Source organism: Leishmania martiniquensis, chromosome 28, assembly GCF_017916325.1.
Source record: "Leishmania martiniquensis isolate LSCM1 chromosome 28, whole genome shotgun sequence".
NCBI lineage: Eukaryota > Euglenozoa > Kinetoplastea > Trypanosomatida > Trypanosomatidae > Leishmania > Leishmania martiniquensis.
Window position 1 is genome coordinate 256,222 of NC_090163.1, and position 23,084 is coordinate 279,305.

General features: G+C 57.1%; 7 protein-coding genes across 7 annotated transcripts; all 7 read right to left on the reverse strand.

The window, feature by feature from the left end:
* Positions 1 to 5,005: 5,005 nt before the first annotated feature.
* On the reverse strand, positions 5,006 to 6,433 carry LSCM1_03083 (uncharacterized protein; the record flags this gene model as incomplete). Its single annotated transcript, XM_067320635.1, has 1 exon — positions 5,006 to 6,433. The coding sequence occupies one exon, from the start codon at positions 6,431 to 6,433 to the stop codon at positions 5,006 to 5,008; it is 1,428 nt and encodes a 475-aa protein (XP_067177245.1).
* A 1,409-nt stretch (positions 6,434 to 7,842) lies between these two features.
* LSCM1_03084 (uncharacterized protein) lies at positions 7,843 to 8,589 on the reverse strand (the record flags this gene model as incomplete). Its single annotated transcript, XM_067320636.1, has 1 exon — positions 7,843 to 8,589. One exon carries the CDS (start codon positions 8,587 to 8,589, stop codon positions 7,843 to 7,845), a length of 747 nt encoding a protein of 248 aa, XP_067177246.1.
* Positions 8,590 to 9,791: 1,202 nt separating this feature from the next.
* LSCM1_03085 (uncharacterized protein) lies at positions 9,792 to 11,540 on the reverse strand (the record flags this gene model as incomplete). The annotated part of the gene is made up of 1 exon (XM_067320637.1): positions 9,792 to 11,540. The coding sequence occupies one exon, from the start codon at positions 11,538 to 11,540 to the stop codon at positions 9,792 to 9,794; it is 1,749 nt and encodes a 582-aa protein (XP_067177247.1).
* Positions 11,541 to 12,989: 1,449 nt separating this feature from the next.
* On the reverse strand, positions 12,990 to 14,648 carry LSCM1_03086 (uncharacterized protein; the record flags this gene model as incomplete). The annotated part of the gene is made up of 1 exon (XM_067320638.1): positions 12,990 to 14,648. One exon carries the CDS (start codon positions 14,646 to 14,648, stop codon positions 12,990 to 12,992), a length of 1,659 nt encoding a protein of 552 aa, XP_067177248.1.
* Positions 14,649 to 15,853: 1,205 nt separating this feature from the next.
* LSCM1_03087 (uncharacterized protein) lies at positions 15,854 to 16,411 on the reverse strand (the record flags this gene model as incomplete). Its single annotated transcript, XM_067320639.1, has 1 exon — positions 15,854 to 16,411. One exon carries the CDS (start codon positions 16,409 to 16,411, stop codon positions 15,854 to 15,856), a length of 558 nt encoding a protein of 185 aa, XP_067177249.1.
* Positions 16,412 to 17,747: 1,336 nt separating this feature from the next.
* LSCM1_03088 (uncharacterized protein) lies at positions 17,748 to 19,040 on the reverse strand (the record flags this gene model as incomplete). Its single annotated transcript, XM_067320640.1, has 1 exon — positions 17,748 to 19,040. One exon carries the CDS (start codon positions 19,038 to 19,040, stop codon positions 17,748 to 17,750), a length of 1,293 nt encoding a protein of 430 aa, XP_067177250.1.
* Positions 19,041 to 20,833: 1,793 nt separating this feature from the next.
* Positions 20,834 to 21,502, reverse strand: LSCM1_03089 (uncharacterized protein; the record flags this gene model as incomplete). The annotated part of the gene is made up of 1 exon (XM_067320641.1): positions 20,834 to 21,502. The coding sequence occupies one exon, from the start codon at positions 21,500 to 21,502 to the stop codon at positions 20,834 to 20,836; it is 669 nt and encodes a 222-aa protein (XP_067177251.1).
* Between the last annotated feature and the right edge of the window lie 1,582 nt (positions 21,503 to 23,084).

Genomic DNA, 23,084 nt, shown 5'->3' on the forward strand with positions numbered 1-23,084 from the left:
GTACATGTGGAGTCATCGATATAGTCGAAGTTCCGCAAAAGAAAAAAGGGGGTGCAATCAAACACACCAAACACTCACCCTCGCGCGTCCTCGAAGGCACGGGAAAACAGACACCATCATCAGAGACGACACCCTCGTGATCGAGCGTGCGACTCCGCTCAATCGCCCACGCCTACTTGTAGGAAGGAAAACCTAAATACACTAATAATAAAAGTCCGAATACAATAGGAGACAGGCCCGACGACGCAGAGAAAAGCGAAACACAACCCACAATAGCACCTCGCCAACCGCAGTTGCCACCATCACAACGCTCTTCGCCGAGGCATTCCCTCTTCACCTCTTACAAACATACACACACGCGCATACCCTCTACAACTGCAGAGTCACACCAGCAAACCAGGCGGAGGTGGGAGGAAGAGGAGGAGCACCGAAGAGAATAAAAACCGGTGACCAAGAAGACTACCCCGATGCACTTGAGTCACCCTCGCTTGAGTGACACGCTCTATCTCACTTGGACACACTCATTGAACGCACTCTCTCACTCTCGTATGCGTCGCCGTTCCCCGCACCTCGACCCTTGCCGAACCCTCTTTTCTGCTTCCTTCCTCCCTCCTGACCGCTTCACTAGGCGCTCTCCGTCGCCCAAAATGATTCGCAGTTGATTCGTCTCTGCGGTGCGCTCACGGCCAAAGCAAGCCAAAAGAAGAGACAGAGAGTGGTGACAGAAGAGATGCACGTATCGGCAGCGCTCAAGTGTGTATGTGTGTGTGGGGGGGACACCGGTAGAAAGACGGTGACCCGAAGAACATGCGGAAGGTATGAGCAAAGACCTCACGATGAACACGAAAAAAAAAAGAGGAGACCCGCTGCGCCTGATTCCATTCCCTGCGTGCGTGCGTGTACGCCAGTGCGTGTCGGGAAGGCACTGTTTTTCTCCGTCCTCTTTGCCAACACCGCCAACGTCAGAGAAGGGGGGAGGGAGGGCAGAGACATATACGCAAATGCCGGCGCGCGGGCGCAGATGGGCAAAGGAGGCGGGAGCGTCCCTCCCCGGACCAACTGGAACAGAGACGCTCCCATGTTGGCGTACATGAGGAAGAGAAAAGATATTGGGGGGGGGGGGGGAAGAAACACAAAGAGAAAAAAGGCGAGATCCACTCTGCGGGCAGAGGGTGCCGTGAAGGTGAGTGGCAACAAGATGGGAGAGCCGCGGCGGAGAAGAGCAGAATATGTTTGCCCCGTCCTTGAGTGACATACATCTGCAGTGCTATCGACCGATACGCTAGGCGCCAGATGTCACATGCAGACACAGAAAGCCGCAGACACTAAAGCGCGCCCACCCGCTCCCCCGCACCGCATATCACAGCAATGGGCAGGGCCTCATACATCACCGAAACAAGCACCAACGCCACAAACAAACTACGCACGCGCGCATGTGCCGTAGAAGAGGGAGAGAGGCCTTTCGGGGAACACGTGGAGCACCAAGAAGAGAGACAGAGACAGTGATCGAGGGGCAGAGCCACAAGCGAGAGACGACGGTAACGTAGAGAAAGACGGAGAGAGCGCGCGTATGAAACGCAAACAGGAAAGAGGGAGTGGGGAACAAAGAGACGCACCGGCGTGCACCCACCACGTTTAAACACACACACACACATACACGCGCAACGACAGGGTAACCATATCAGCCAATCCAATGAAGGAGAAAGGCATGAGCACTCCATCACCTCGATGCGCTGCTGTTCTCTCTGCGTCAAGGCGCACCCGCTAGGGCGGTCCCTCAACGGGGTCCTTTTGTGCAAGCTTTTCCCCTTTTTGTCTTTTACCGCACACCTTCCTACGAGTAGAACTTCGGCTTCTTCACGGACGGCTTCAGGATCTGAAAGGAGCACATCAGCTCGTTGTCGACGGTCATCACCGCACCGCTGTTGTCGAACTCATTACAGTAGTTCGGGGCAGAGAAGATGGTGATGAGCTTACGCTTCGCGAAAAACTGGTACCCGTCTTCTACGACCTGGTGTGCACGGCAAATCAGCTCAAATTGGTGCTTGTTCAAAAACTTCTCTACAATATCCTGCCCAAAAGTGAAGGACACACCACGATCGTTCTCGCCCCACCCGGAGAGGCCTTCCTCCGGGTCCGACCACAGCAGGTCACAAATCAGGCCAGTGTCGGCCACATCGCATGGGCGCGTAATCTTCTTGATTTGATCCATCGTCTGCAGCTCCGGTGACAGACCTCCGTGGCAGCAGAAGATTTTGTCATCGATAATGCACGCCACGGGAAGGCAGTTGAATGTGTCTGTAAAGGCCTTCCAGAGACGAATGTTGTAGCGGCGCTTGCACTCGTCGAAGAATCCGTAAATGCGGTTGATACTGGCGCACTCGTGGTTGCCTCGCAGGATGAAGAAGTTCTCGGGAAACTTTACCTTGAAAGCGAAGACCAAGCATATAGTCTCGAGGCCCTGCTTTCCGCGGTCCACGTAGTCGCCCAGGAAGAGGTAGTTCGCCGTCGGCGGGAAGCCGCCGTTCTCGAAGAGGCGGATGAGGTCGTAGTACTGTCCATGAATGTCGCCACAGATCTTGATGGGCGCCTCCAGTTCTAGCAGAGGCGGTTGCGAGAGAACAATCTCACGCGTGCGCAACGCCAGCTGTTTCACGTCATTCTCGGCTAACTGCACCTGCTTCCCAGGCTTCGCACCACGGACCTCGAGCAACTGCTCGATGATAGAGTCGACGCTCATCTTTGCCGTGCGTCTCCTTTCGTTAGTAGCGGAGTCTTGACTTCCTAAACGCACGTTTCGTGTGCCGTCCTGGGCCCTTCTCCTCTAAAGGCCTGCAGTGATGCTCCTCTTCAGGAAACCCGATCTTGTTGCGGTGGGGGGAGAGACGCAAATAGAAGTGACTTCGGAGTCGCAGAGATGGCCTTAATCGACCAACACGCACTCTTCTCTCGTCGTGGGGTGTTGCCAGTGAGAAATAAAGGGGAGAAGCGGCGGAAATGCGGTGCCGTATATAATGACCGTCGTGTTCGAACTATGGCTGGAGCGGGGCAGCTTCAGAGCCAACAGCCGCAGAAAGAGCCCAAGAGGAGGGAAACAAATCTGAAGCGCACGTGCAGCTTTCGATTCTTTCTTCTGGCGTAACGGCCCTTTACAGGTAACCCACAGCGAGGCCCTTCTCCAGAATGCTCGCGCGCCTTCTCGTGCGGTAGGGTGGCACCCTTGCTTCGCTAGAAGGACGGCGTTGGTATTCAATGGACAGTGAAGGCCGCAGAGCGGGAGGCACACGTACCCTCTCAACTGTCAGAGAGAAGAAAGCATACAAAAAAAAAAGACGAGACGTCTCGCCTCCCCGTTGAGCACGCCGGCACTGGCCAAACACGCACGTCAAGACAGCGTCCAATCGAACGCTTCACCGTGGCACCCGCCTTTCCTTTTTTTTTTTCGTGGCTACCGTCCTGCTCGTTCTTTTTCTCCCCCTCTGAAATCCGTCGATATGCCCACCCGCAGCGAAGGGGAGAGGGGAGGGGAGCGGAACGAACGAAGCGCGATCTAATGGGAACAAGGAGAGAATAGTGTCTTAGACAGCAGTGCGGCGAAACAAAGGCACCGGTGACACGAGACACTGACTAGTGAACGGAGTGGCCGAGTGGGGGGGGGGCACCGCCGGAGAAGATGCGTCGGGAAGAAAGTGGCAAACGGCAACTCGAGCCAAACGAAAAGCGCACTCACGAAAAAAAAGGGAAAGAAAGAAAGCCGATGGCTACAATCACGGGCGCGCGCACGTACGACAAACACGTGAAGGCACTTCCTGCAGAAGCGTTGTATAAGTAAAACAGAGTGGTGTATACGGGCGCTTATGTGTGCAGGGCTGTTCTGAGGGCCTGTGTGTGACCTGCGCGACTCAAAAGCGGGAAAAGGGTCGAGAAGGGCAAGGACTGGGCAGCACAGGCTAGGCGAGCGGCAAGTCCGCGTATTTTTTTGTTCTAAAACGGGTTGCAACACCTAAAGCTCGTTTCGGGTCGCGATGATGGGGTGGGGAAAGGAGGATCGCAGCGAGTTCCGTAAGAGAGCGAGCGTGGGAAAGAGGCAAAAGATACCGCAGCAGTGATCACAGCGAGAGACCGGCTCTACACCAAACAGGGCACGAGGAGGATTGCGTGCATGCATGTGCGTAGTCGAAGGATGCGTAGCGTCAAAGAGAGAGAGAGACGACGTAGAAAGACGTGGAATGCGAGGAAAGGAAGACGTCGTTTGTGTCAGGAAGAGAGAGGTGATGGTCGCAGGAGAGGAGACACATCGCACAGGTCCAGTAGCGTCCGCACAGGCACACACAAGACGCGCCATCGGCGGCCGGCACCCCGCTGCTCCTTCGCAACACGTCGGGGAAGAAAGAGGCGCTCCTCTTCTTTCGAATGTTGCCGAGGAAAGGAGTCGTATCGTCCTCCAAAAAGCAACCGAAATGTGCAGAGAAAATCGCCAACGACAGTGGCCGCTCAACTTCTCCGTTTCCTTCGTATTCTTACCGTTTTTTTTCTCTCAGACACCCAGAGAAAGACGAAGCAGTCGCTGCGAGAGTCGATACGCACCGCAGCCGCGTCATTGGGGCACTCTCGGAGAAGGTGGTAGGGCGAACACACGTGAAGAGGGGGGAAATGTTCGACGAAGGTTGGGGGCGTCGTATTGTGGGGGAAACATGGCATCTGTCTGAGGCCCGAGGGAGTTGGAGCGAGATCGAAGGCGACGACGGCAACGAGGACCTCCAATAAAAAAAACCTTGGGTGAAAGGAGAAGAAGGCAGAGAGTACCCATGGCAGCAAACCGAGCTCGTGAGAAGGAAACGGAAGGTAATAGAACGTCGGACGAAGTACATCTGCGCGCCGCCCGTCGCGACGCTGCCTCGTGCGTCATCGCTCGGGCCGCGCACCCTCTCCCGGACCGTGTCGTCCCCCTTCCCCCCCCCCGAAAAAAAAACCGCAAGAGCCCCTCGACTTTCTACCACACGGCCTACTCCTCATTCTCCATCCGCACAGCATCGGCGCTGACCGACGTCGTCTTGAGGATGGAAACAGCAGAGGCGCCCTGCATGCTCACCGCGAACTGCAATGGGGGCACAGGGGCAGGCCAGCGCGCGCGGCACACCTCTCGATCCCCCTTGAAGAAGGTGACGATGGCGCCCACCGTCGCGTCTGGGTCTTCAGGGTCGAGGATGACAGGGGCGAAGGGGAGCAGCGGCGACGCCGGCGCCATTCCAGGAGCAGATGCGGGGGCGACCGAGGGGCCGCTCGTAGGCGTCGTTGCCGTAGCTGTGCCTGCCATACCTCCCCCAGAGACACCCAAAGCCTGCGAGGGTGGTAACGCACTTGGGTTCGCGGGAGTCGCCGTGGGGGAGCTGCCGCCCTGCTGCATGGGTCGATTGGCAGCCACGTCTATCGCTGAGGGCCCAGGCTGGAAGGCTGGAGATGTGATCGGCGGCTCGGCGCCGCTGCTGGCGTTCGCCATCGCCACACTCGCATCAAGCACCAGCGGCAGAGGGCGGCTCGGCATCACACCGGTGCTGCTGAGCGCGGTGGCGCTCGCGACGCCCGCCGGCAACGGTGCCGACGAGAGAGCCAACGCGGGCTGCAGCGGGGGAGGCAGCTGCTCCATGCTCTTGGAGCTGGGCGGTGGCTCCAGCGGCACGCCCGGCTGGGCGAACTCCACCCGAACAGTTATCTCATCTTGGCTCTTATACAGCACGCCCTGCTCATAGAGCGCATCTGCAGACCAGTAGCGCACCAACTCCCCCGTGTTGCAGTAGCACACGGTGTTCTTCTGGCGGCGAATCTGCATGTCGTGCTGAATCTCTTTAAAGGCAACGACACCGATAGAAACGAGCTCGCACTTGTCGACGCGGAAGACGATGGTGTGGGCAAGTCCGGTGGAAAGCGGCTCTGTGCCGCACAGGTCGAGTATGTCCGACGTCGAGAACTCCACACCGTCGTCGCGGATTCCGGGACCCGGGGTGAAGCGCCACATCGGCGGCGGGTCCAGACCAATCTCGCGCTTCAGCGACTCTAGCTGATAGAGCTCCGCATCTTCGGCCACAACAACGAGGTCGTCAGCCTTGTTCGGCAACCCGTAGCCGCGCAGGTAGTTGAGGATGTGCACGAAGTTCTCTGGGTCTCGGTCTATAAACGGGTAGCCCTGCAAATCACGTGGGAACTCCTGAAAGTTGTTCTCTGCCCACTGCGCTAGCAGCGACGGTGAGGAGCACAGCGTAGAGTGCAGCGTAGTGATCCTCGTGCCACCGACATTAAGAATAACAACGCGGTCCAGGGGCGTCGCAGCGGCGTCCTTCGCTTCCAATGCGCACCGTGCGGTGTCCCTCATGGCCGCCTCATCCGCCGGCGTGCCAGAATCCTCGCGCAGTCGCTTATCGTTTGTGACTGGCATTTCTTCTGCGGAGGAGAGCGAGCCCGGGGGAAGACGAGGTGTAAAGTAGTATAGAGTCGTGGGAGCCGGTGGCACAGATTAGTGTCTGTCTCAGAATCTAAACAACGGGTAATAGGCAAGAGACTATGGACGCGACGGGCGGGGGGCGGCTGACGGAATTTTAGGAGAGCTGCGACGTCCTGCCACCCGAGAGCAACCATGAAGAGAGCCACCAGAGGGATCGCGAGAAAGCGAAAGAGCTGGCTTGCAGGCACGCTGGCGGTGGAGACGTGGAGGCGAAGAGAATGATTTCCACCGAGGACGGAAGGGAATAGGCTTTGGGGGAGGGGGTAGAAGGTGCGCCAGGAGGGGCAGGTTGAAGGTGGATGAAGAGCGGAAGGGAAAAACGTGTGGGGCCGGAGGCGGTTAGCCAAGAGAATGTCACGGCCGGCGGGGGATGGACAGCCTTCAGCTGGGGGGGCAGAAACGTTGAGAAAGAGACGGCGGTAGCGCCCAACACAGTTTGCGTATTTGAACCTCTTCGGCACACAGCAGTCGTATGCACGAGAGGGGAACGAGGGGAGTCGATACGTTCGGGTCGCGTAGTTTTTCGTCGAACAGCGTTCGTGCGAAATCAAGCGGCGGTGATCGCGTGGTGCGAGGGGTGGGGCGGCATGAAACGCGCACATATATGCGCAGACGAGGTGGACATGAAGAGAGATGAGGAGGAGGAAAGGTGAAGGGCTGGGTGGAAAGCGCACACAAAGATCAAAAGACATGGCAACAACGAGGTCACACTACCTCAGAGTTAGCGAGAGCACAACGCGGACAGGTACAAAGGCGTTTGCACGCGGCCGTGCCGTACGCGTGCAGGGAGGGAGGAGAAGAGAAAAGAGGAGGTTCTACGGAAAAAAGCAATGATCTTTGCTAGGGCGAAAGCCATTAGCGCTCACACAGAGAGGGGCCCCTCTGCGCCTCTCACAAGCACTGGTACAGGAGGTGCACACCTGTGCTGACCCATCGCCTACCTATGCACACACATATTTATGTATACGTGTGGGCTGGTGGACTGACTTCTGTTTTTCTTCACCTCGCAGCAGCAGCAGCAGCGGTGCTCTCATAAAGTGGCAAGCGGTGCGGAAGGCGCACACTCCCCATATCGCACTGACAAAATCCGACAAAACGTCCACACACACACACAGAGAGAGAGAGAGATAGACACGGAGAGAGGGTGGGGGAGGAGTGCGTCCCTCTGTGCGCAGGAACGCAGTTGGTGGGAAGAGCGGATGCTGCTGGGCAAAGGGAGAGAGGAACCCAAGAAGTGAAAACAGCAATGAAGTCTGTCGAGGCGTTTGCCCACTAGCCTTCGCCTTTCCCTCACCCCTCCCCATCCTCACACGCATACATGGAGCCCCGTTCCTACACCGCCCTCACATTCCATCGACCAGCTCCAAGCACTCCGCATCATCTTCGTCATCTACCTCGAGGGCAGCGAACGCAGTGGCGTTCTCTGTGCGTATTCTCTTTGCCGGGGCACTACCGTAACGCTCCCTGCTACGGGCAGGGTCAGGCGAAAGAATCGGGCGCGCGGAGTGGTGCGGCTCAACGAAGCTGCCTTGCGCGCTTTCTGAGTTGTTGAAAGGGTCCACGCGGCTGCAGTCCCTTCGCTCACTAGTAAGAAGATGCGGCTGCCACACTTTTGCGCGAGTGAAGTCGTCATTATCGGGCGCTGAGTCGAGAGCAAAGGTGGTGCGCGCCGGCGCGGGCCGCCTTCCTACTGCCTCGGCGCTCCTCGACGCTGCGGAAGGAGCAGTGTTGGCTGCATTATCAGGAAGCAAAAGGCCGGCGAGGTTCTGTACGCACGCAATAAGCATGGGGGGCACTTTAGAGGAAACTACCAAGACCGTGATGTCCGTGAAGAGAAGAAGCGCGCCGGTTGTCAGGACGTCGGGGTAGCGGTTCGTGATGTCTCCGTGCAAGGCACAGAAGCACGAGCCGCTGCCGTCACGCAGGAGTACCGTGGAGTCGGCGGCACTCTCCGTCACGAGGCGCATCATAAGTCCACCACAGCACGCTACCTTCGCCGACTGTGAGTACCTGCTAGCGATCTGGGAGAGGTGCGTAAGCGCAATGCCTTTTTCCCTAGCGAGTGACTCAAGCACCGCTTGTGGATCCATGGCTTCCGCTGCCGCTGCTTCGGTAAACAAGAGGTGTGGAGCAGAGAAGAAAAGAAGAGAGAGAGATCGGATGAGGGGAGCAGCGGCGCAGGGTTAGCGGGCCCAACCAGTCGATCTCACACTTCTGTCAAGAACAAGGCGATGCACGGTGGCATGACGCTTGAAGTAGAAGAAGGTGGAGATAGTTAAGATAGGATAAAGGACAGGGCAAGCGGGGCGGAAGATGATGACTGAACAAGGCTTCTCCTCCATGTCACCCCAAGCAGACATGAATAGAGAAAGGAGGTGACGCAAGCCCATGCCTTGCAAGCGGGTGTCGGCGCGGTGCGAACATGACGCGCCGCTCCGTTACGCATACACCAGAGTGCACGTGCGAAGTGCCACGTGCGATACCAGCGTGCGCACGCCGATCACTTGAACGGATGCGCGAGGCAGCACCGTGGCATCATATCCATGTCAAGAGAGATGCAGCAGTGATATGATTGGGGGGAGGGGGGGAAGGGGGCGGTACGCGTATGTCGCAACGAAGGCGTCTGTCATGCTGAAATATCATTTTTTTCTTATCAAGTCAGGAACGGCGAGCACGAAACAGTGGAGTACACACACACACACACATACACGAGAAAAAATAACTCACACGCAATGGTAAAGACGAAAGAAGAAAACAAACATTGCGTTAAGCTGTGCCGACAAGCGTGCAGGCATGCATAGCGTAAGGAGAAGGGCAGCACAGAGCGTTCTGCATTCCGCCCACCCCCTTAATGGATTCCACTCCAGAAGTCACTGCCACACGATCGCTAGCGATTGGTGCTATGCCTGTGAGCGAGGGCAAACGCTAAAGGCATGCTTACCGCGCCGAGCAGGAGGTGGTTGAGTAGATTCGGGAAGTCGTCGTGGGAGGTTGAAGGGAGGAGAGTGAGCGGAGACATGGGCGAAAAGACCAACGAAAAAAAAAAGAAGAGCTACCTTATCTCTGCGGGCACCTCCAATTTTCTTCCGTCTGCCCCTCCCCCCTACCGCCCCACTTCAGAGCAGCCGCGAGCCTTCTCGCCAGGTAGTACTCCGCCTTTAGCACTTCATTCTCCGCATACGCTCCCCAAGAAGGAGCTGAGCGTGGTGTATCAAGCACGGCCTCGCCTGTGCTTCACTCTCTGGAGCTCCCCTGTGCTTTCTAGTGAGGGCTCTCTCAATTGCCACAAACCTTACACATAAAAGTACAGCACCGCGGCAACGAGGGACACACGGAGCACACGGCGCATGCCGGTGCGGGCAGCCGCGTTTGCCGAGAGCTGCTTGTCGAGATAGCGGTGCAGCAAAAGGGTAAGACCAAGCGAAGATGCCTTGCTTTGACGATTGTAGAGCCCCCATGCGATTAACCCAGCTGCTGCTGCCAGGAGAAGTCGCGTATAGCGCATTGCTGTGAACGCGGTGCCCCCGTCGCTGCTCTGAGCATCGGACTGCGCTGTCGCCAGCAGCTCTTTGAACTCTAATGTCGTCACTGGGGCCGGGTTCTGGTGTCGGCGCCGCAACGCCATCTCCAACTCGAACACAGTGTCTTCGTCACGGCACTCCTGCTCTGAGCGTGCAAAGGACTCGATGATCGACTTGCCGAACCACACCACACTGCCCACCACGAACCAGTGCATTGCATACACGAGGAACGATTCCGACTCCTCCACCTGCGGCGATGTCGCAAGCGCGTCACCACCCTTGGCGCGCTTGGCGATGCTATCGCGTGCCCGCAGCAGTGCCACACGGCCCTTTTCTACCGCCGCCTCGACCTGAAAGACCGCGGGCAGCACGGCCGCCGCACTGCGACCGATGTGCTCCACAATACGCTCGATGATGTCGCCAGAAAAGAGAATAATAAAGAAGACCGCCTGCAAATTGACTTTGATCACCGCCTTGCCGATCATGGTGGCAGAGAAGAAGGTGGAGAATGGCATCAAGAACTGCCCGCACGCCATCCCGCACAGGTCGTACGCCATGTTAGGCCACGCAGCTAGCAGCAAGATGGCCCAGAAACCGTAGCGGCGCACCTTCTGCAGCGTCCAGTTTGTTGCGAGGGACATCATGTCGTAGGCAGCGGCAGACTCCTGCAAATCATCCTCGTGACGGCCCTGCAATGCAGCCGCGTAGCTCAACGCGTACGGTGGCACCTCGCCAATGGCAGTGCCAGCACCCCAGAGCATACACGCTGGCACCACCTTGACCAGGTACTGCACCAACGACATCTGGCTCACAGCGAGCTCTGGGTCACTCTCCGGTGCGAGGCATAAGAAGATGCGCTCGCGGGGGCCGTAGAAGAAGTTGACTGGGTAAGTCCAGAAGTTTGCATTACCGCAGCTCTGCATCGCCGCACACACGCGGTAAATGTGAGGGAAGAGAAAGAGCAGGCCAGAGTGCATGCCGGTGCCGAGGCCGATCGACGACAGCACGCCTAGCACGACCCAGTAGAGCGCATCGGCCAGCCAGTACTCCACCTCGCGCCACCAGCCGTTCGCCACGGCAGCACAGTACCGCTTCGCGCCGGTGGCGGAGGACTGCCACCACTCAGTGAACTGATCCACATTTACAGACGCACGCCTGCCAAAAAGCTGAGCTGCAATAGCGGCGCACCCGCTGTCTTCGTGCCGCTTCAGCACCGTGGCGCAATACGACTTCACCTCCTCCCCCGTCACCCGCCCGTCCTGATTCAGATCGAATGCCGAGAATACCGCCACGGCCGGAGAAGGAACGACATAGTGCGATGTCAGGCACAACGCCACTACGAGCGGCAAAAGCACAGCGTTGAAGAGCGGTTTACTCAGTGCCGCCTCTGCGTAGTGTACCAAACCTCGGATGCTGTAGGAGAAAAAGAGTGTGGTGGTACGAATAGGCTGGTGGACGAGTCCGATGCTCTTCCGCTCTCTTGCTAGGATTGCCTGGGCTCGTTCCAGCTCGCCAGTCATTGTGGCCGCTCTTCGTCTCTCGTGTAAACCTCTGGGCGTGTGTTGAGGCGTAGGAGGAGGGGAAGTTGTACGTGTAAACTTGAAAGGGGGCGCAGGTGTGCTCGCTTCAAGACATCGAACGTTTCTGCGTTGATGTGAATGTGATTGCTCGTCTCCGTCACTCTGACGCGTCTCTTCTGTGCAAGTCGCCAAAAATCCTCGAGCGTGTATGCCTGCGTTGTATCTTGGCAGCGTGTACCCGAACAACTCACATACGCCACACTCACTCACAACAATTATTGCGCAAAACGAGCACCCGTATCACGATAAAAATAGGGCGTCGTGAGTTGTTTCGCCGGGCAGTGGCGACAGAGGGCATCAACAGTGCGCAACCGCGGACAAGAGGAAAGGAGAAGTGAGTGAGGTGGCACAGATGAGCGAGTTGAGGAGGGGAGAAAGAGAGCGGAGGACAGGAGGTGGTGGCGCGGCGTAGGCTGCGCTACTGGGAGGGGGCGATGGGGCAGTCTCACCCCTTTTCTCTTTTTTTCCCAGCTATGTCAAGGTGAGGACGAGGAGGAGCGAAGCAGGCGAGGCTGAGGTTGTTGCTGAAGCAGTCAACATGGCGACGAGTGGCACAGAAAAGACAAAACGCCGTTCCCAGCGCGGGCATGTACATTTCACTACAATACCTCAGCGCCTTGCTGTTGCGCATTCGGGGGATGAGACAAAGCAGCTAAAGTGGGCGCCCGGCTGCGCGTGATTCGAATCGCTGTGCATTCCCCTTCCTCCACTCCCTTTAAGACTCGCCCCTGCAATAGCCGGCCTTACAGCCCCACCACCACCACCATCACTGCCACCCCAAACACACACGCACACACAGGCACACTATCTGTGTGCGCAGAAGTCGTTGAAAGGCTTTTTTTTTCGTTCGGTTTCTCCCCACATTCTTTTTAGTTGCCCCATTTAGCCAGCGATTAACCGCACTCACACACACACGCCCCATCACACACCTCTCAACGCTTCCTTCAGCTTTGATGAGGACCGCTTTGGTGATTCATGTGGGGTGCAAGGCGCGCGAGAGACAAAGAAGCAGAGAGAGCCTATTCCATCTCTCCACCTCGCACGCTCTCTCATTCGCGAGGCGTGCACGTAGGCACAAGCACATGCACCCTCATGCGTCCTTCTCGACGAAAAAGAAGAAGAAAAGCCACTTCATACGCCCCCCGCGGACGGTAGACAAAATCACACAAGAAAGGCCGCACCCGACGCTTTAGAGCTTAAGCCGAATGTTAATCGCGAAGTGGAACAGTAAGTGAAGGAGAACGACGAGAGAGAAAGAGAGAGAAATGGAGCGAAGAGTGCTTGCAGCCACCACCCGAACCTCTCGCGCGCACCCACGCAGTGGCGCAGACAGGCACGAACGTAAAGCAGAGCCGCAGCCACCTTTTGCAGGACGTTGAGAAAAGCGTCTTACAACTTGGTGCCGCGCACCACACCCGGTCGCAGGTCCCGCACTCCAGCGAACCCACCCTCTGGATTCGGCTGGAAGTTGCGGGACTGTGACTTGTGCACCTGCATTCCACGTTCGTACTTACGGCGCTGGGCGACGCGGGGGTTCTTGCGATCCTTCGGGCGGGCCCTCGTTAGGCCACGGTGCGACTCGATCCTCTTGCCAGCCTTGCGACGATTCACCTCCTCCTGAGCAGGGCGGGGTGTTGAGGTGGCTTTTCGAGAGGACTCGGCGGCCCGACGGGCGCGCTCCTCCTCCCACACCGCCTCGTAGTCCTCATCAGCGCCACTGGCGTTTCCGTTCACCGAGCCCCCGAGGTCTGCGTCATCGTCGTCCCCATCCACCTCGTCCCTTCCGTCGAAGTCGTCCTCACCATCGCCCTCATCCGAGTCGTTTTCGGCGGCCTTCGATGGCCGCTTCGATGAGCGCTGGCGGCCCAGCACGTCCCCGGCCTTTTTCTGGCGGCGGCGCAGCACCTCCATGAGCGAGAGACCCTCCTCGCTCTCACCGTCGTCGTCCTCGCCGTCGTCACCGGCGATGCGAGAGAAGAACTGATCCTCGTCCTCCTTGTAGCTGAGAGGTGCTATGGTAGAACTGGCGGTATTGCTGCTGTTGAGTGCGGATGCCTTCTTAGTGCGCACGCGCGTCATAGCAGCCTGCTCCTCTCGCTCTAGTTCCTCGGCCTCCTTCATGTGGCGCAATTGCTGGCGGCGCTCGCGGGCCTCTGTGTCCACCATAGAGCGAGAGGACGCAAAAGTGCCACCCTCGCCGGACTGCAGCGGGCGAAGCTCGGTGATGCGGGCAGCTGTGGCAGACTTGCCACTAAGGAGGCGGTTCAGCGAGTATTGCAGTTTCTCCTCCAACGGCCACATCTTCTCCAAGTACACACGGATCTCCACAAGGTGGTCGATCACCGGATGGCCGGCTACCTTCCGACCCTCCGACTTTAGGAGGAGGTAGAAGGTTACGTGCATGCAGTAGCTAAGCATGAGCTGCACCTTCGTCTCCAAGAACGAGACGAGATGCTTGTCTGATGCGGGCACCTTACGCTCGTAGAGTAGCTCGTGAAGTGGCTGCGCCAAGGTCTTGACCTCCGCCATAAAGGCCTTGAGGTCCATCAGCAGCCTCTGCAGCTCCGGCGACTCCTTCTTGAGGACCGCCAGCCGCTCGGCCGTGGTGAGGGAGGCAAAGTCGCGCTCGACGGCTTCGATTACCGGAACAGCATCGAGGGCATCCAGTGCGCTTTTCTTGGTCATAGCGTCACGGCGCGAAGAGATCTGCGCCACCGACACACCAGCTACATCGAAGTCCTCCTCCACCGTCTTCTTGCGCAGTCCCTTCTCTGTCACCACCGCCAACTCTTCCTCCTCCTGGAAGCCGCCGTGCTCATCGTCGCCGTAGCCATCGAGGCAGTGCGCGTCAGAGGGCAAGACGGCAAACATGTCCTCCTCCTCCACACCGGCCTCGCGGGCGGTCTTGCGGCTGCGGCGGTCGTGCACGACATCGTCCTCGTCCACGTACGCGCCGGCGTCCCCTACATCGAGGTCGAGATCCTCGACAAGGTTGTCGCTGGTCTCCTTACGTGACCGCTTCTTGCTACCTTTTAATCCCCTTGCCATTGGCAGTGAGGAAATAAGCTGCAGCGAAGGAAACAGGTGATGGCACCGCAGAGGATCGAGAACCCGTACGCCGCACACCTACTTGAAGAGCGCCTGCAGCAGGCAGAGAACAATGGCCGACTACTTCACAGTTTCCTCCCTTTGAGAATACGCAAGGCTCCTCGCCTGCAGGCTTGCGTGTGTAGAAGCGCGAGTGTATCCGTGTGGCGGAATGGTAGCGAGGAAAGGCGAGAGAGGGAAGAGGGAAGAGGGGCGATGCAACGAAGTCAGGCCTCACGTGTGTGTGTGTGTGTGAAGAAGAGAGGGGTGAGAGGGGTCATGTGTTTTATACCAGAAGTAGAAGGGCGAGAGAGTGGGAGCAAACACCATACAGAAACGACATCATGTGGAGTGCTACAGGCGCATACAGCATAAATATGTGCATGTGAAGGGGCTGCGTTCATTTTTCCTTTGGCGACTGCGCATCATCCATCATGCACTACCCCGGTATCCCTCCATCACTCCTCTCTTGTCACCAATGCTGAGGAAGGAAGAGAGGCGCAGAAGAGGGCGCCTCAAACTTTAGAAGGCTTGAAGCAGCGGCTATTAGGCACAGAACAAGAGCAGCGCCATCACCACTTGCCCACCCCCGTTTCGGAGAGAGCGAATGAGAGAGGGGGGAAAGGGAAGAGGGTGAAGCAGCATACACCGATACGCAGAACGAGCAAACAAAAAAACCTACAGCCCCCCCCCAGTTGCAGGCCTGATACCGAGGCGCCTTCCTTCGCCCCTTTCTGTTTTTGTCTTTTAAAGACTCCCTCGCCGCGCCTCGAGCTTGCCTCTCCGTCTGCCTCTGTATGTGTGTGTGTGTTTGTGTGTGGGGGCTCTTTCCTTGCGCTTATGCATCGAAAAGGGCGAGGAGGAGGGACACGGCCAAGCAAGCGCAGTGATATTTAAGAAAAAAAGGCAGCAGCAAGTCATCGATCTGTGCGCTGTCATAGACGAAGAAGTCCACCTGATACACCGAACCACTGTGCACACACTTGGCCACATTCTTGCAGCAGCAGCAGCAGCAGCAATCTTCAGGCATTGCGACCCTGTCATACGCAGAGCTTAGGGCGCGTACCGAAACACCTCGGCATCCACGCCCAGCACGTGGAGCCCAGACGGACAAAAAAAAAACAGTAATGGCGGTCCACCCATTATCATCGCGTCAGCTGACAACACTATCCCCAGAGTTCCGCTGCATCTACAGCTGGCCCGTAAACGCCACGGCTCGACACACCTTGCTCCTTACACCAGCGTCCACGCACGCGCTGCAGCTTCATGTACCAGCCCCAGAATTCGTGTGTGCGTAGCTGCTGCACCAAGCGCCGGTCACGATGTATCTTCTTGGCGTAGTCGATACGCTTTTCTTGAGCGTGCTCGAACACGACACGCGGCGTCATGGGCATCACCGGCAGATGCCGAGATTCACGCTGTGGCTTCGGATGATTAGCGAGAATCTTATGCACATCACTAAAGCCCTGATACGTCCCTGGAGCCGGGGAGGCGGGCACACGGCCTTGGTAGTCCACTCCGTGCTTGGCCAAATACCTGTGTCGGAAATCGGACACCCAAAAAGAGGGACGCGCAAAATCCTCGTTGAGAACGGTGCGCCAGAACATGCGGTTGTACGGATTTGTGCGAGAGCTGCTCCAGCGACGCTCATAGTTGCGCGCGCGCGGCGGCACGGGATACGCCTGGAGCGCCTTTCGGCTAAGTCCTACGGTACGCTGCAGCATGCTGTACACAGACACACACTCTCCCTTCCTCTTTTGACGTACAGAAGCACCGCAACAAGTCGCGCAGCGAATGAGCAGTTATGCAGAGAAGAAGCAGAAGCGAGTCGCCGTGCCGCCATTTTTTTTTTGGAATGCAGCCGCCGTCAATACAGAGCGTGCGTGTCGAAAAAGAGAGGCGCGCACGTATCCACACATGCGTGGGGGCCATCATACCAGGGGATGCGATCGATAATCAAGCAACGCCCACGAAGCAGAGCAGAGGAGGTTCCAAATGGGAAGCAACCGTCAAAGGGAACGAAGTAGACAATAGAAGCAACGAAAGACAAGTCCAGTGAGTTGTGTCATACAAGATCCAGGAACAGCAAGGCGGAATGGCCCTCTAGTCCGGCACGCACAGATGGCACGGCGCGATCGTGGCGGAGTGGGGGAGGGGGCAAGAAAAACGAGCAGTGGCAGCGATGGCGTACCCGTGCCTGTTGCTTTCGAGAAGAGGGCCATAACCAACCCCACAAGCGCCTTGTGCGCTCCCTTCGTGCATGCTGACAGCAGCCCTCTGGTGCGTCTCATGCGCCTCTCACACAGATCGCTCGGCCCGTTTGTTACTGCTACCACTGACATGTTATTCACTTGCTTGGCACTGTTCAAGGTCCTTGCTGAACATGAGATCCTCAGTCAAACCATGGAGGAAGGTGCTAGTACACATAGGTGCGCATATCACGAGCCGCGCTTTCTGCGAGGACGGAGAAAAGGAAAAGCGGGACGGAGAGAGAATCGGAGGGTAGCAAAGCGCAGAGAAAGCTCGCCAGCCGCGCAACAGGAACCCTTACCCCCTCTCGATCTCTTTGCCCGCAACTCTTCAACAGACCGCTCCTTACCCCCACACACACACACACCCTTCCTCTCTCTCTCCTCACTCCTCACCCTTTCCCTACTCTCCGCAGCAGCGTGGCGGGGACACAAAGCTGCGAGAGCCGCAGTAGAAAAAAGACGAGCGCACGCAAAGCTTACATCTGTAGCATCACGATCAAGTATACAAACACAGAGAGAAAGCCGCCAACAACCGAGTCAGAGGCGCACCCCATCACTCAAGTCGACGCGGCGTGCACCTCAGCATGGAAACAGAGCGATAAGGCGGGAGGCAGGCAGATACAAGAGGCGAAAAGGACAGGGATCATAAAGAATTTGTGCGCGATGCGCGCATGCAGTTCTGTGGCGAAGAGGCTCACAAAATACAAGCCATGAACGCATCACCAGAGGTAACCAGCGCACGAAAGTAAAACGCTGTGAGTGTCGCGACCGAGGCCGCCCCTCTGCTCGTCCTGGGCCATGACTCTCCCTAGCAGCGCCGAGTGCTGCCCATGACGCTGTTCGGTGCCTGCAGTGGTTCGGTGTACATCGTGGTGTACTGCCCTGGAACCATTTCCGCTGGCGTGTAGGTTTCACCCGTGCGGACATCCTCACGCGGGTGGTGATACTGGGGATCGATGGTGTAGATGCCGTCCTGAATGTCAAAGACAGATTTGGCGCCGTGCTTGTGGCACACATCCGCCTCGGAAGAGCGATCCTGGTATGCGGATGAGTAGGTGGTCACCCACTGCCCATCGTTACGCGTTTGAAGGCGTGTATCACGCTGCGTGACGGCCATCTCGTGTGCTTCAGATAGGGCGTAGTTTGTGTTGCGTAGCGGTACCGTGGCGTCGCGATCATTCATGTGGCTCGCCTCGGAAACGTCGTACGCTGCATGCTCGCGGTGGGTAGTACTCATCCAGTCCTTGGCTGAGTAGGGCTCGTAGCCTTGTGGCAGGGCTTGTTTGTGGCTATCCTCTAGTGAGCTACGTAGTTGCTTGTGGTCCACGGTGCGGCCCCGCTGGAGGGTCTGAAACGTGCGCTCTCGGCGTCGCGGCCCCTCGCGCTCGACGTTGTTGTAGCGGCTCTTATACATGTCCACTCCATCCTCATCCTCCCTCCAGTCCTTCTGCCGATACGCTGGCGGGTCCATCTTGCTGAAGTCACAGTAGTCGTCTGAGGTGAGGCGAAACGCATCCGGTGCTGCGCCCTTGGCGTACGGCGTTGCCTCCAGATCGTCCAGCTCTCGCTTGAGGGCGTCCTCCTTGGCCTGTCCGGCGCGAAGCGCTTGCAGCACACCATCATCGAAGGCGCGGGGAATGGCCTGATTAGTGGTTTGCAGAGTGAGGAACCGCGGCTTTCGCAGGCCGTCAGTGCCCTGTCCTCGGGCAGCGCCATGGTCATCGCCGCTTGCGCCCAGTTTCTGCATCTGCGACGCGTTCAAGCCTCCCGTGTTGCTGTTGCCGTCGTCTAGGATCAAGTGAAGCCCGACATTTGTGTAATCTAGTGTGCGAGGGTAGCTTGTTCGGTCCTTCGGAAACGGCACCAGCTTGCGGTTTATCTCTGCTTGAAAGGGATAGGGCTGCTTGCACACCACGTCGTCTGGAGCACGAGGCGGTACCTCGCCCGTCGCACCCCAGTATGCGCTGGGTGCAAAGCCCTCCAAGCTGCGTGACTTCAAAAAATCCGTGACAGCGTCCGCGTCGGCCGGTACGCTGCCGGTGCTGCACTGCGAGTAGGCAAGGGCACCATTGACATTTCGACCGAGGCGCGGTGACTGCATGGCAGAGTGGTGAAGGTGAAGTTCTTAAAACTCTTCAACACGCGCGTGAGTGTGCTAAATAAAAAAAGGTTCTTGCACTCTTTGCTGCTGCGCTTTCACTGGCGCGCATGCACACATGTTTGTGAAGGTGTGAGCAGACACGCGAAGATGTATTCATTTTCGTAAGACGGTCGTATAAAAAGTGGAGGGGAAAGCACGCCGCGTGCAGGGACGAGTGTGAGGTGATTACGGAGAGGGAGCGGGGACAGGAAAGGAGCATCGCCAAGAGTGAAAGCTACGGGCCGCTCACAGCACGCGCTGTGCACCTCGGTGGAAAAGAGATCCGCGTTCGTGCGGGTGTGCATGTATGCGTGTGTATGGTCACCACGCGCACAGCTGGAGCAGCTAAGGGTACGCAGCGGGGGCCTCCAGTCTCAGCAAGAGCAATGACCCCCTCGGTGTTACGTAGCTTCTCCACTGAGTGGGCGATCATATGTACAAGGAACGCGTCCCTTACATTGCCTCGGTGCTACCAGGAGAAGCGCACTGCTTTCTTCCATAAACGGCGATGGACTATCTGAAGTGACATTTACAACTGCACCCACAAATGCATATATACACACCAATGTAACATGTGCTTCGCGCTTTCCTTCAGCATAATCACCACGCCATAGCGCATTCACTCAACGCAACACCGTTTCTCGGCCCGCCACAGGCCCCATAGGCGTCGTCCGAGGCGGACGCAGATATGCGTCAAAGAAACGCGCCGACCATCTATTTGAGCACGGCCTCCGTCTCCCCCCCCCTCAATCTTCGCTCACCCAATATGCCGGTTCCCGCTCAGCACCTCCCCCCCTCTTACGGTAGTCCAGGTACTCTCCGCACCAATGAGCAGAGTGAAGGCAGGCGGGCGTACCCCCGAGTTGCGCTGGTAGACTGCCCATCGCGTGTAGAACTCTCCCTTCTTCACCGTCGCAGGTCGCTCCAGCGCAGTACCATCGAGGACCAAATCACCAACATCAGCAGTGACGCACCGTTCTGTCTCCGCTGCGTCGCCCGCACTCCACCCTGTGTGGCCATCAGGGGGGTATTTCAGCATTGGCAAGGCGTACTTGGGGTGCTTGACTCCCCTCCTCCCCGCGGAATGGGCACTGGACCCCAGAGAGGCCTCAAGATGAGGTGACCTGTGACCTCAGGGAGACGAAAACAAAAGGCGGAGACACGAATCCACTCGCACAAAGTAAGTGGAGTACGCACGACAGGGAGGCATCGGCCTCGCAAGCACCGTTAGAAGAGTAAGCGACCCCTCTTCTTCGCCGCCAGTGCTGTCATGCACCAGCGCGCACCGCCCTGCGACTTGCCTACTTCCTCAAACCACACTATTCACGTGCGTTCTCAAACGCCTCGTTCGTGCTAAGGGAATGTCGAAAGAAATGCTTAGGGAAAGAGCTGCAGAAAGAATCATATAGCAGAGGACAGAGGGGTCACGACTAGCGCTAGTTGCCAGGGCAAGTCAAACCCTCGCAGCTCCTCAGAAGCTACGACCGAGCGCCGCTCTTCTAACTTGGACTCCACCTCTTTTGTTCCTCTACACTTCATCTTCTCCACCTCTTCTCCAGCCTCCCTTTCTCTCTCCGTTTCCTTCTATAGGTGATGTGGCGCATGTGCCGACGTGCTTGAGCAAAGCCTCCGGCGCCGTGGTCAAAGATCCAAGAAACGAACAAAAAAAACGAACAGAAACGAGAGCCTCAGGTGCTTTCAGAGTTGAGGGTGCGTGGGATGGCTTCAGCAGGTCACTATGATAGGCATGCTCTTCAGAGCGTGAGCCCCAAGCTCGCACCCAGGCTAGATTGCGCGTCGTGGATTCCCTGAAGCATCTGCAGCATTTCATCCAACGCCTCCAGCTGACGCTGAGTCTCACGCCGAAGCTCCTGCTCATGCAACAACTCTTTCTCAAGCACTCGATTGCTCTCTTTCTTCGCCAGAAAGGCGTCCTCCTCTCGGTGCACCGCGTATGAAATCATTTTCATAATTAGGCCCGCCGGGTACGTGATGGCGCTCCCACCGCTATCCCCGTTTGGGGATCCAGCGACTCCCTGCGCGCCAGCGAGCATGAGCGAGGCCGGCACGTTGCCGTATTGATTTTGTGGGTAGAAAAGCGGACTGGTGGACCGCAGCGAGGGTGACGGGGCGATGGGGCAGCCCATCTCACTGTGTCGATCTCGCAGCACGCTCGTTCCTAGAAGATAAGCGGATGCGGGCACAGGGCCTGACACTAGCCTATGCTCGCCTGTTGTGTCACTGCTGCCGCCTGCAGGGTAGCATGGGGGTGCCAACTTTCCCTCGTGCCGCGGCATGTTGGTTGAGCCTTGACTAAGCGACATCGCCGGCGGCGGGCGAAACACGCCCGTAGATGTTTGCTGGCCCCACGGTGCGGTGGGGCCCAGATTGGGTGAAACATACATCGAGGATGTTCGAGACATGATCGATTCGATAATGTGAAAGAGAGAAACGGAAGAAAGAGAAAGGAGTGACGAAGAAGAGGGAGGAGCGCCACGGTAATCAGAGAAACGGCAGAACAAGTTAGAAAAGTCGACACACGAGGTGCGAGAATCCGCTGACGAGAAGCACACCAAAATTCCAGCAGCGAGTAAAAGTGCCTCTAAGAGGAAACAGTGACCAAGAACGAAGGAAAAAGGGGGTAGGCAGGAAGTCTGTCTTCGGAGCAGCCGTGAGGTACATATATATATATATATATGCGTGTAGATTTAAAAAGGGAACGGAAGGAGAGAAAAATGGCGCAATGCTGGCGTGCCACGAGCAGAATCTATAAACAGCGGAGTCAAATTGAAACGGTGCTGAGTCGGCACACGCTTGGGTGGTAGCACTGAGATGAGCGAGTATTTGGAACAGGAAAGGAGCTTATAAAGTGTGGTGATCGAAGATGGGGAATGTTTTGAGGGTATTGGAGAGTGGAACAGCGGTGATGGAGAGAGAAAAGAGGCCAGACAGACAAAAAAGCGAGCGAGAGAACCGTAGCACCACAAGAACGAGACAGAAGACGGGAGACCAAACAGAAAGACACCTAATATGCTAATCTCCTACCTAGAAAGAGGGGGTTATAGAAGTGAATAAGGAGAGTGGTGGGGCGCACAGACACACAAGCTCTAGGAGGGACAACACAGGATCGATCTACCGTGAAAGGGGTGAAAGGTGAAAGTGCGCCCCTTCTGAGAAACGATAGGAAACAGATGTAGGCAATGTAACAAGGGGTGAAGCGCGGAGTGAGGTAAGGTAAAGAGGGGGTGAATATCAATTGCACTAAAGAGAGACAGTGACGGCAGGTGTTGTCACTACCACCAAAGAGGAAGAAAAAAAAGCACAGCAGACTGAGCAGCCGCCCACACAATCTCAGCACTGAAAGTTGGCAAGACAGATACGAGAGGATGGCAACGCAGAAGAGTGACGCGTTAGTAATATAGAAAAGGGGGAGCCGCGCGTTTGCAAGGTAAGTATGCAAAACGGCAAGATATCAAAGCAAAGGAGGAAGAGTGAGTTTCAAGGAGAGAGCCGGGGAAGAAGCAGTGAGTACCAGAAAAGAACGACGCCAGAGAGGGTGGCCTTCCCAGCGTTGTCGGATTTCATTTGCTCTCCGGGTATGGGCCTGATGCCGGCTCTCCACCGGAGCTGCACATCAACGAGAAACCCAATGGCACAAGAGACATTAAGGAAAGGCTACCGATGTAATGGCCATGAATGTCCTTCTGGATGGACCACGTGTCTTGAGGAGAGAGGGAGTGGGACACAGCGCGAGTGTCGCAGAGACCTCAACAAGCTTTTGGAAGGAGAGATCAAGCACCTGCACTTGCCGGTTACTGGGCCCTCCTACACACACACGCACCATGCATTGAAGCATTAGCTAGTAATCACTTGTCTCTTCTCCACGCCTCACTTGCCTTACAGCTTTCGTATTGTTTTTTTCTCTGTTTCTGAGAAGTAGAATGTATATGCGCAACATAGACGAAAAAGGAAAAGAGTCCATTTCTCTCCCACTCCTCGCTCGCC